At 41.6% G+C, this 12600-nt stretch overlaps 1 protein-coding gene and 1 long non-coding RNA gene across 6 annotated transcripts in view; one reads left to right on the top strand and one right to left on the bottom strand.

Moving 5' to 3' along the window:
* LOC121886018 overlaps window positions 1–12600 on the bottom strand; it is a 101233-nt gene that overhangs the window by 48061 nt on the left and 40572 nt on the right. For 2 of the 4 annotated variants that reach the window (XR_006092660.1, XR_006092659.1), the window contains exon 3: window positions 5959–6005. The exons of the other annotated variants lie outside the window; for them this stretch is intronic. This is a non-coding gene — a long non-coding RNA (uncharacterized LOC121886018). The remainder of the gene's footprint in view (window positions 1–5958; window positions 6006–12600) is intronic. 4 annotated transcript variants of the gene reach the window in all.
* On the top strand, window positions 2268–10835 carry tbx3a (T-box transcription factor 3a). 2 transcript variants are annotated; one of them, XM_042395896.1, is made up of 7 exons: window positions 2268–2864; window positions 3967–4234; window positions 4807–4953; window positions 6064–6140; window positions 6585–6742; window positions 7341–7984; window positions 9001–10835. In XM_042395896.1, the coding sequence occupies exons 1-7, from the start codon at window positions 2473–2475 to the stop codon at window positions 9454–9456; spliced, it is 2142 nt and encodes a 713-aa protein (XP_042251830.1). In that variant the 5' UTR covers window positions 2268–2472; the 3' UTR covers window positions 9457–10835. The 2 variants fall into 2 exon arrangements, with proteins under 2 accessions (XP_042251830.1, XP_042251828.1); XM_042395894.1 differs by having other exon boundaries at window positions 3967–4249.

The following is a 12600-nucleotide window of genomic DNA, read 5'->3' as shown; positions in this document are numbered from 1 at the left end:
GGTTGCACATGAATTAACAACATAGGTGTGATGCAAAACATTTAACGCAGCACACGTTGTCATAATTCAATAGGCCTATTACTTCTTTTGTGAGAATTCGCTCTAAATAGGCCCCTCAAGGACTTTGAGATCCACCACAGCTTTGGTCCCCGCCTGAGTCCACGGAGACAGACAATTGACTGAGAATTGATGACAAATGTTTGTCCAAGGTGGCTGACTCGCCACGGCTCTCTAGTTTACCTGTGAATTTGTGGTTAAATAGCATTTAAGAGAGCGCTAGCGTGGCGCTGTTTGGGGTGCACATCTCTTTAGACACATTGCAGTGAGGCAGAATTACTGCGCCCAATAGTGAGCTACAACACTTCTAACTGGTGTTTTTTTGTTTTGTTTTGTTTTTTTTTTTTGTGGTGGGTTTTAAGTCTTAAGCTTTATTCATATCCGAGGCTTAACCTTATAAATTGTGCGACTGATAAGAGTTCAAGCGGCTTCAATAATGTGGAGAAAAAAGATAATGACAGCTGTAGTTGACTTCATACAAACGAGAACATTTTTGTTAAAAATACGCCTTGTACTGTCACTGACACGGTGCAGCCTGTACAACTGTCACTCTGTCGACAGGGACTGATATTGAATTGTTTCCCTGAGACAGTTGTGCCGGGAAAGCGCTCTATATTTAACAACAGCATTGATTAGTATGAATCAAAACATCTATAGATGCAAGAATTGATAATACACAAGCAGCAGTGAGCGCATCCTCACTAGACTTCTGGGTCTTCTGAGACTTTGCGCGCAAACTTGTGAAACACGATTAATTCAGGTAAACTTAGAAGAATGCTATTTCAAGCTGAGATAAAAAACTATCATCTAGTTTCACCCTTCACCCGAGAGGCTTCAGCAATATAAGATGCGAAATAGATTTCCATAAGATTCATAACAGACTTCACTCACACCGAGTCAAATACAGATGCAGGCTAGAGAGGCACAGTGAGAATGAAGAGCTGAGTGTATCCAGAATGACAAAATGAGAAAAAAAATATTGAGTAAATCTTCCATCCATGAGCTTTCTAAAATATAAACCCATAGTAACCAACAAATATTATTATAAACCGTTATCTTATGAACATTAGCCTACATGTACTTATCATCGAGCGCCTCATCCCGTCAACCGGTTATATTTTCCTGAGCTGATTTCAAAGGAGGATGTTACAGGAAATGTTGGCTCAGCTGCTTTTCAGCGCTGTTAATCTCTGAAAATTCAGTAGACCGCGAATTGAATGCTGCAAAATCATGTAATAATTATGAATGACTAAAATTATGTTCGCGATATTCAAAGCATAAGAATACGAAATGTGCTGAGGGTCAGAGAAGGAAGGCAACAGCCCAAGCAGATCATAACATCTCGCCGACAGAGCGAGCCGGTTTCCCGGCTTGGCTTGTCTGCTCTCTCCCCTTCGCTGGGTCTCACAGACCGACCGATAGCGCAACTTCTATAACGATGTTGACATATTCACACAACACTGGCTGAGGCAGGGTGGTGTTTCACGGCAAAGCCCTTTTGAGTTTCCAAACACCTTTTTATAAGTCTGAAGTCTGTCCCCTCCACCCGACCTGTTAAAACCACGCCTACGCAGCCACACAATTGGTCCGAAAGCGTCAAAGAGCCAATCAAACGGAGCGCTGCTACTCGTAACATGCAACACATCCATACAGTATGAAGCCCTATGGGCCACAGAGGCGCTAGGAAAATCACGGAGCTGGGACCTTACCACCTCTCTCTCTCTCTCTCTTTCTCTCTGGCCGTCAGCGGACTTCTTTCTCTGCACACGTCTTTCCCTGAAATGTGTGTGCGTGCGTGAAAGAGAGAGGAGGAATAAAAAGTGTGTAGGCTATGTGTGTGTGTGTGAGAGAGAGGGTGCATGTCCGGAGCAAGTAAAGGCAGGGGGATTATTCGGCGCTATCGAAATATTTCAACACGTCGCCCTCGCTGCAGGACTGAAGCCAATAAGAAGGAACGCATTTTAACAGGAATGCCGATATTGTAAACAGCAGCAGAAGAGAAAGAATGCACTGCAGTCAATTAAGTGACTCACCCGAGTTGGTTTAATTCGACTAATGTCCGCAAGACAGCGAGACACACAGAGGTGTCCGATGCGCTTCAGACTCTGAAGAAAATCGGGCTCGCAACACTCTTGAAGATTAATGGAGAACATTTTTACATTTCTCTTTGAAGACTTTTGATCCAAGTCCAGCAAACGACTGTAGAGATTTCCCTGCAACTTGTGAAAAAGAAGTGGATGCTTATTTCTGCAGAGTTGAAGGAGGAATTTCCAAAAGCTTTCCAACTTCAGATTTATTTTTTCCTCCCTTTTTTTTTATTTTGTCTCCATTTGCTCCTCTTGTGCGCTGGCATCATTGTTGTAGATATATTGTTTTAAATCCGACCAGTCGTCTACATTTGGTGCCTGCTCTTGGATGAACTTCCTGATGAGAGATCCAGTCATACAGGGATCAAGTATGGCATATCATCCGTTTATACCTCACCGGGGTCCGGAATTTGCCATGAGTGCAATGCTGGGTCACCAGCCTCCATTCTTCCCGGCCCTGGCTCTCCCTCCTAGCGGCTCCCTCTCTCTGCCGGGCGCGCTGGGAAAGCCGATCATGGACCAGCTGCTGGGAGCTGCGGAGACCGGCCTCCACTTTTCCTCGCTGGGGCACCAGACTGCGGCCGCCCACCTCAGGCCTCTCAAGACTCTGGAGCCCGAGGAAGAGGTGGAGGACGACCCCAAAGTTCACCTGGAAGCCAAGGAGCTTTGGGAACTCTTCCACAAAAGAGGCACTGAGATGGTGATCACAAAATCCGGAAGGTGAAGCTGATTTTTTGTTGTTTGGGGTTTTTTTGTATGTGTGTGTGTGTGTGTTCATCCCAAAAGTGTAGCTGGTCTGACATACAGAGAGGTCTGTTGTGTATATTGATAACTCATGATGGAGGGATTTATTATTCAAATGCTATTGATACCTGCTTGGAGTTAGGTATATCACTGCGATTCCTTTGGTTAAGATTTTTACTTCATGCAAAGCTTTCAAGCCTTTCTATGAGTCTTATTTATATAAATAAAATTTAGATTGTGGCGTAATTGTACCACAAATGTCATGTAGATGTGACCAACATTACACCATAATATGTTTTCACTACACAATAAGGAATGACCCCTCAAAATAATCAATAGATATACAGTTTGATAGAAATAAACTGAGATAAAGTTCCTGCAAAGTCAGGAGGCTGTTGTAAAATTAGCATGTGCACAAATAGATCTTTAATGATTGGAAATGAGTTGTTAGGTCTAATATTATTTTTCAAATAAAAGGGATTAGGCCTGAAGCTGCTGTTTTACTATTAACTCTACACTAATACAGTAGCTTTCAACTTCATTGATCTATAGGCTACAAATTTCCTGATATAAAAATTAGTTTTTCTTATAATCCTATCGTTAATTTTTGTGCCCGGTTTGTAAAAACTTTACTCTACTGAAATGTCCACTTTAAGTGTGTGTGTGTGTGTGTGTGAGTGTGAGTGTGTGTGTGTGTAGCTCTGACTAAATTATTTTCGTCATCATCACAGTGACAGTATACAAAGATGGCTGTCTATGTGTAGGCCTTTCAAGACATTAAAAATCAAGAGATCGTTCAAGCAGCGTTGACGTGTTGTCTTATGGGCTTAATTGGGGATAAATTAGCAGAAGAACACATTAACATGGGGTTTATTCAGCTGCTTATACGTGGGGCAGTTCATACTTTTTCGGCTGATTTTGTCAGAAAAATTAAGAGCAAACTATAGGCTGCATCATAGAATCAATAAAGATTAAATGTCAATATTAAAATATGTTAGGGCTTTTTGGTTTATAGTTGAATATTCTATCCTTTGTTTTATGTGCATAAGTGCTTATCATTTGCTTTCCTTTGTCACAGGCGGATGTTCCCTCCGTTCAAAGTGAGGTGCACTGGTCTGGACAAGAAGGCCAAATATATTCTCTTGATGGATATTGTTGCTGCCGACGACTGCAGGTACAAATTTCATAACTCCCGCTGGATGGTGGCAGGGAAGGCCGACCCCGAAATGCCAAAGAGGATGTACATTCACCCGGACAGTCCGGCTACTGGTGAACAGTGGATGTCAAAAGTCGTCAATTTTCACAAACTCAAGCTGACAAACAACATCTCCGACAAGCATGGATTTGTAAGTTCAACTAATGTATGTCAATTTTCCTATTTATCAACTTACCCTTTTAGTACCCACGTGTCATAATAATGTATATTCTGATGTTTTTTGTTTTTTTTATTTTTATTGAAGCATTATTTAACCAGGTTGTCCTATGAAAATTCTAATTAAATTTTGGGAGCAAGACCTGATTGAAATAACACATCATTACAAAAAAAATTTAAAAAGTTATTAATCTTGAAATAATCTTATTTATAACTACTATTTATAATTATTATAATTATTAAGCAAGTCAGTTAATCCTTTGTCCGTATCTATCCATATTCTGTAACCTCTTTATGGAACTGAAAAGATATTCAGAAACATGCAGCAAAATTCGCTACCAAGACGTTTTTAAAACGATTTACAATTTTTTACAATTAAGTGTGATTTACTACATTTAATTCCTGCTAATGGTGTGACTTCTGCTCTCTAATTTTAGGTATCATTTTTAAGAAAATGTCAAGTACATATTCTGTAATTCTGTGACAACAAATGTCAGTGTAACATGAACATTTCACTAATCTTTTTTGTGATTGTGTGTGTTTCAGACCATACTTAACTCGATGCACAAATATCAGCCTCGATTTCACATTGTGAGGGCCAACGATATTCTCAAACTCCCGTACAGTACCTTCAGGACTTATGTTTTTCCTGAAACGGATTTCATTGCCGTGACTGCTTATCAAAATGACAAGGTAAGCACAATTATTGCTCACAGGCTTGGTGTTATATCATGAATATTTGCTAAAAATATAGCTTGTGCCGCTCGCTCTGTCAGACGTTTCCCCCCCTCACTCTCTCTCTCTCTCTCTCTCTGTCTCACTCACTCACTCACTCTCTCTCTCTCTCTCTCTCTCTCTCTCTCTCTCTCTCTCTCTCTCTCTCTCTCTCTCTCTCTCCTGCCTGTCTTTCATGCTCTGCACCATTTTGTTGTCATAAAATATGAAAGACGTCATATTTGTTGGAGCCTGTGAGAGTGGAGTATCATAGTGGGGGGGATGATGTTGCGAGTAAGTGCCATATTCACCAGTCTGTGGTAGGAAAGTAATAATTCTGAGGAATGTTATACAGGTTATCTTCCTTTTATTTAATCACGTGGAAAGGATTTGGCACAGACCCAGACTCTCTCTCTCTCTCCCTCTCTCTCTGCGTGTGTGTGTGTGTGTGTACTACTAAAAGGGTTGGGGGTCGAGAAATAAGGAAAAGAAGAGGGGCAACACTGGGTTGAATGGAGAAAAAGAGAGAAAAAAGTGGGGGAAGAGCATTTTGGTTGTGTTAGACAGTGCTGCATGGTAGCATTTTACTCTCTGTAAGACATACACATAATAAAAATCATCTCCTCAGCTCTTTGATATTGCTCGGAAATGATGGCACCCCCCCACCCACCCTCACCCCCCTCCTCCCCCTCCCCTCCCTCCCCCCCTCCCTTCACGTGTAGTGGTAACACTGCCGGAAATCAGAGAGAAGGTGGTGTGAGAATAAAGTATTGCAAAACTTTACACCAAAAAAAACAAACAAACAAACAAAAAAAAAACAGCACTGATTTACGCTGATGGAAAAACGTGCCCAAAAATGAGAAGTTGCGTGCTATTTGTGCGCGTTGTGGGCTTGCCTGTTTTGTTTTAATGTCTGTTTCTTTTTTCGTCGAAACCAAAAATATGTTGTATCTTTAGCCAGTTGAGACAATAAACTCCACGTACCGTATTGTAAACTTGCAGAAATGAGCTCCAGCTTCGGTGCTTTTCACCTGCAATTGTAAGACAGTTTCAGTTGCTAATATTTACAAATCATTTGCTTTATTTCAGATAACCCAGCTGAAAATTGACCATAATCCATTTGCCAAAGGATTCCGTGACACTGGCAATGGGAGACGGGAAAAGAGGTAAGAAAAAAGTGCATCACAAAAAAAAAAAAAAAAAAAAAAAAAAAAAGTCAGATGTCTTTTATGAATGGAGGCAGACTAGTGATCTCGCTGGATTAAACCCGCGTCAAAGCTTCCACATTACCCTGCAGGGAGTCTGGCTCCTCACGGTTTCTAATCAAATAGTCTAATAGACCTTAATAGAGTTTACTGTAATTCTTAAGGCTAAGCACTGGTGCTGTGAGACCTTTAATGAAGTTGTTTCCATTGCTGATTCATATTTTAAAATTATTCCAAAACTTTGGATTCTCACCTGCCTCATAGGTGAGTCAGTCATATAGTGAAGATCTTCATTAGGAATCTCGGATCTCCAGTCTAATAAGCTTTCACTCACCGTGCTGCATTATCGTTTCTGACCTGAGAGTTGAGACGACCACTAATAATAACCTCCGTACTTGTGCACAGGAAACAGCTGGCTCTGCAGTCCATTCGTTCATACGAGGAGCAGCAGAAAAAGGAGAACGGGGCTTCAGACGACTCCTCTGGAGAGCAGCCTTCCTTTAAGTGCTTCGGCCAGGCCTCGTCCCCTGCCGTGTCTACCGTGGGCCCCCCACACCTTAAAGGTAGGCTCACAGACCCCACAGTCGGTCACAGCTCCCTCCGATCACTAGTCGTGTGTTAAATCGTAAAATTCCTTTTGTGGCAAGATTTTTTTAAAAGGTACTTGTGACGTGCAGAATAAGAGTAAACTTTATGAATGTGAAGGAGTTACAGTCCGTGTACACGCTTTACAGAAATACTCATATTTAGTTCACGCACACAGGACAAATTGAAAGTTTCAACACAACAGTTAAACGTCACGAAAAAATTCTCACTAAAGGATGAGAAGATTATCAAGCAAGATATCAGTCTGCTACCAGTTAATCTGCAAAACAAACACACACAAAAATCAATAAATAAAAAATATGTAGCCGACTAATGTGAAGCAAACATCCAAATATTATTGGGAACAACTGGGAACTGACGTTATAGGTTAGATTATAGGATATCTGATCAAACATACGAGTCACCACTGTTGATAAATAAGTGCCCTGCAGGTCTATTTCTTATTCCACCTGTGAGAGGAACTGCAGTGGTTGATAATGGGAATGTGCAATTTTCTGATTCACCCAGCCTATGTGCAGAAAGGCAACTGACAGTCTAATCCTCTCTCTCTGACAGATTTCTGCGACAGCGATGAGGACAGCGACGACGAGAGCAAAGACGGACACATCAAAGATGGTCCGGACTCCAGCAAGATTTCCACAACTACGGAGGATGGAAAGGACCATGAGGCGAGCCCAGCTAAGGGGCACTCCTTTAGTAACAGTGATTCTACCAACAGAAACCGCGACAGCGGCCCTAGGACTGAGAAAAGCCAGGCAGACTCGAGGCAGAGCCCCATCACAGTCATCTCCAGTACCACCCGCTCTGGAGAAGACCTCAAGAGCCCGAGTCTGGACCAGCCGAAAACGGACGAGTGCAGATCGATAAGCAAGGACAGTTTCATGCCTTTGACTGTTCAGACTGACAGCCCGCACATAGGCCACAGCCACTTGCATAATTTTGGATTTCCAACAGGTCTAACAGGACAACAGTTTTTCAATCACCTAGGGAGCGCGCATCCGTTTCTCTTGCACCCCAGTCAGTTCAACATGGGAGGTGCATTCTCAAACATGGCCGCGGGCATGGGGCCACTATTGGCAGCTGTGTCCACGGAAGGGGTGAGCACCATGGACACGACTAGCATGGCATCACCTCAGCAAAGCTTGACGGGAGCGCCAGGTCTACCCTTTCATCTGCAGCAACATGTTTTGGCGTCACAGGTAAAACCTGTTTTCTAGGGCTCAGGCCTACTCGCAACTTTGTGTAAAGCACATGTTGAGTTATAGTACTACATACAGGCCTCGGAGGCCTATATGCCAGATTTTATGTGTCAGATATTGAAATGCCCCTAATGCTCTCAACACCACGCTCGCGTGTGTTTTTAAAAGCGTGTGTTTGTGCATGTGCGGTTGTCTGCTTTTGTTTTATTGCCAAATGTATTCAAAGTAAAGTTGGGCGACTGCATTTTGAATAACTAGGCTGTTACAGACCACGTTTTATTACTTTCTTTTGGCACTGCTGTGATGGATATTAGCATAACTATCATGCATTCAAAACAGGGAGAAGCAGACTTTGAAGAGACAGAGACAACCTTGCAACAGCTAGAGGTGTTAGGCAATCTTTTTGATATGTGCTCATTAAGTCTGTGAAAGTATTAAAATGCCTCATTGGCTCGGAAAGGGAAACAACATTACAGTTTAATAGACAACAAATTTGTCTTTTCCCCCTTTTATTGTCAAGACAAGTGTTATAGCATCAACCTGTCTTGTTTGATTGCGGGATCAGACGTGAGGAATTTTTATATGAATTAGAAATTCTTGAACAAGCACTAGAGTTACATGCTGGGTGGTAAAGTTTTGCTGCAGAATATTTTGTTAAGACTGTTTGGTTTGTGAAAAACCTGCGTGAATGGAAGCATTGAGAGCATGACAGAGTGGTTCAGTATTGGCTAAATCAGATCTACTTAGAGAGTGTCATTAACATTGTGACAACGCATTACATGTATAAGAAAAATGTTTACTGAGGACAGTGAATGTAAAGTACATGAACTGCCCGAAGCAGCTGTCTTTGCATCATTATTTTCACCCATTTGTTCCACTTTAATGTAAAACATATACGCAGGGATCTGGGGGAAACAGTTTATCACCATGCTTTTCTCCTCGACTTTTCTGTGTCTTTTGTTGACATAAATTGTGTTATTATACGTGTTTGAACTTGAATCTCCTTTTCTCAACAGGGTATTGCCATGTCCCCGTTTGGCAGTTTGTTCCCTTATCCCTACACGTACATGGCAGCAGCCGCAGCAGCCTCGTCCGCTGCCGCAGCCTCCTCCTCGGTGCACCGGCACCCCTTCCTGAACGCAGTGCGCCCTCGACTCAGGTACAGCCCTTACTCCCTTCCCATGACGGTACCGGACAGCACACTGCTCACCACCGCCATGCCCTCCTCCATGGCAGGCAGCGCGACCGAGCTGAAAGGGGACGGCATGGTCCCAGCAAGTCCCGCGTCTGCTGTCACCCTGGATTCCACATCGGAGGTGACCAGCCACTCGTCCACCATATCCTCCGGCTCGGTTTCCATGTCACCAAAAACTTGCACAGAGAAAGACGCCGCCAACGAGCTGCAGAGCATCCAGCGCCTGGTCAGTGGACTGGACTCGAATCAGGACAGGCCACGAAGCGGGTCCCCCTAGGAGTGCTTTTTCTTCTTTCTTTTTTTTTCTTTTTTTTTTTTTTTTTTTAAACACACCACCTGCTTCTCGTTTCGTTGTTGTCATGAAAAGTGAAAAGTGTTGACGGTGATGAAGACATTAACAGTAGGAGGAAACCCTCGTAGATTAATGCAGGTTTTAAAAAGAAACAAAAAAAATAAATTAAAAAAAAAATGAACTGTTGGACGTTTTTAGTTTCTGAAATGCACTTTGGTTAATACACACCTGATACTTTTTTTTGTTTGTTTTTGTTGATACAATTTTTTGTTAAATTAAACAACACTTTTATCCTGTCATTTGAATACCGTACAAGTATTGAAACTGAAAAGTTGGCATGGGTGTGACTTACAGATTTAGGAGAAGTTGCTGCTGTGTCCTGTCTCCTATAACTTTATTGTACACGAGGAGAAATTTGTTTTTAATATGCACTCTGAATTGGTTTGACTTATTTGACTTCACTACCGTTTAACCTACCTTTTAAAGACTGCTGTATTTTGTTGTACACGATGAATTGATTGATTAATTGGCCAAATGATGCATGTATGTCCACCCTAAACTAAAGATATTTTAACACTAAAAACTGAAAAAGTGTGAAAAATATTCTGTTTGGAGTATAATTAACGGACACTCTCCCTCTGCTCAAGTTTCTTTTTGATTGGGTTATCACAGTTTTGAGACAAATTTGTTTTTTCTTCACGCCTTTTTTAATTGCAGAACTTGTGCTCCGGGATAAAAAATGGCCCTAGCATGCGGGATTCAGCCAAAATGTCCAACAGGCAAAGGGAAGCAGAAATTACAATTAAATATTGAAAAAAAAATGAAAGGTAGTATTGATTATACGTGTACATAGGGATATATAAAATATTTATGTAATTATTTCATATTGTTATTGCGTGTAAATAAAACGGAGTAGTTTGTTTCTAGGGATCTGTTCTTAATTTATTGTCGATATACCTGTGTAAAGATAGTTTGTGGGCTATTATCCTTTCGTTGCCATCTGCATTTATACCCCCCTCTTAAAATATGGTCTTTATTCCTCCCCCAAATATCCACTGAGCTAGTTATTCACACTCATGTGCCATTGTATTTTCACTTGTTGTCCCCGTGTGTGAAGTGTTTTAAAACGAATGAAAAAGCGACAACGCACTGCACCAATGGCTTGAAAAAAATATTCTTTTTTTTTTTTTTTGAAAGAGAAAAAGAAGTGTCGTTGAAGTGTGATAAAAGTGGACTATTTTTTTTTTCTGTTATTAAAATACTTTGCGAACCTGATCGTAAAAAGTGCCGCATAATCGAAAATATGAAGGTTTCTTTTGTGTTTTAAGTTGTCAATGGGTTATGTTGTATTTGGATTTATGTCTAGTTTACAACATCGACATCGTGTTCTTGAAAGTTTCAATAAAATATTGAAATGTGATTTCTTAAGTGTGTGTCCTTCGCCTTATCCCCGGTTTAGTGGGACCTAATAAGGACTACAGAAAATGTCACGTTTAAAAATGTAAATTAGTTTATGTGAGGCTGGCACCGCGCGAGACATCTTGTAAAAATTTGCTGTAACCAGTCTCCATGTTTTTGGAGGTGAAAGAAGTCTCTTGGCCCGCTGACTCTCCCTTCACTCATGTAGAGATACCCTTCTAGGCTGCGTTCAAAGAGTTCAATTAAGATAAATCAGAGCAAAGAAGACCCCAAAGACCCTCTCAACTCCACAGGCCGTACCTGGGTCTCCTACCTGTACCAGTGTCCGCGCGCTATGTGACCGTTTTTTATTGGTCTCATTTGCATTTATTGCAAGGTATCGCGCATTTATCATATGCGTGTGAGTTAACGTTCTTGTTTTGTTTTTTTTTTACCATGACACTGGTCGGTAAAAAATTTGCAAAAATATATGACATACAGGAGGCAATCTGGCTAATATTTCCTCTGAGGTGCGTCATTTAGTGATGTGTTTTATCACGCTATTACTCTAACAAAGGTGCCTAAAAAGTCACTCAGTGTGATCGGGTTTAAAAGTTTTGTTGAACAGTGACATCAGATTAATTTTACACTCCTGACGAGTCCGCATCTCCTCCTGATGAGGTGTTACTTTCGGCCAGAGTGGAACCTGAAAAGACAGTCTAATCCCTTGATTACCCTCTCTATGGCACCTCGAGTCATGAGTTTATCAACACCATATCTTTATTTGTATACTGTCTGGTTAATGTGTAGCTAGCCTGGCGCTAGTGAATAGGTGTAAACACGACACAAGCCGTCTCAATTGGCCTGTCTTATTGCTCACCTGGCGCCTTCGATGGGCATATCTTCCATTTTATTGCACGGAAGGCGACGATGCGTCTGTAATCGTACCACGACACGACGCCCCCAAGCGGCTAAAACACCGGTGTGTTAACCACGCAACAGCATAACAAACCAAAGGACAAATCTTGGGCGTGAGCTCACAGAGGGGTCAGTGATAAAGATTGGCTCATAGCTTCTGTTAATTCTCCGGTTGCGTAATGATTCAGGTCCAACTTGAAGCCACAATTGCCTTAAAAATAATTAAATTAAAATCAGCTTGATAAGTCAACATTCCTAATCGTTTAATAATCTTAAACAGTGCTGTAAGAAGTTATGACCTATGGCCCTAGGCTTTGTTTTTGTCTGATTGTTTTTGAGAGAGTGAAGAAACCCAATGTAAGCACCCATTCATTAAGAACAAAGTGGTAGTATGTGCTGAGCATGTCTATCCACCGATATTGTCGATGTTATAATAAAGTACATGAAGATAAGAGGGAACCCGAAGGCCTCTCTATAACCTCTTATAAATCGATCGTGTTGATTATGGCCTCAGCTTGTTACAGGTCAGTTTTGCTGTCGGGCAGTTTTGTCCCTGTCCTCCAAAAACCAGGAGTGTCAAGCGTAATAAAAAGTTCAACTTTTCAAATCCCGAGCTAATGACTTGATTTATAACAAGTTAGTCTGTTTGGTGATGGTTGACAGAGTTTCGTGCGTTGCTCTATACTCAGGAGGCTCGCTGTTGGATGTTGGTTTGAGCGGCCTGTCTAACAGGTTGCGTTCACTTGAATGTATGTCACGGGTCAGTTTCGCCATCTAGTGGCAGTAAATCATGAATGACTCGCTTCTGCTTCC

This window comes from Thunnus maccoyii, chromosome 19, assembly GCF_910596095.1.
Source record: "Thunnus maccoyii chromosome 19, fThuMac1.1, whole genome shotgun sequence".
NCBI lineage: Eukaryota > Metazoa > Chordata > Actinopteri > Scombriformes > Scombridae > Thunnus > Thunnus maccoyii.
This window is presented reverse-complemented; position numbering and strand designations above follow the sequence as displayed.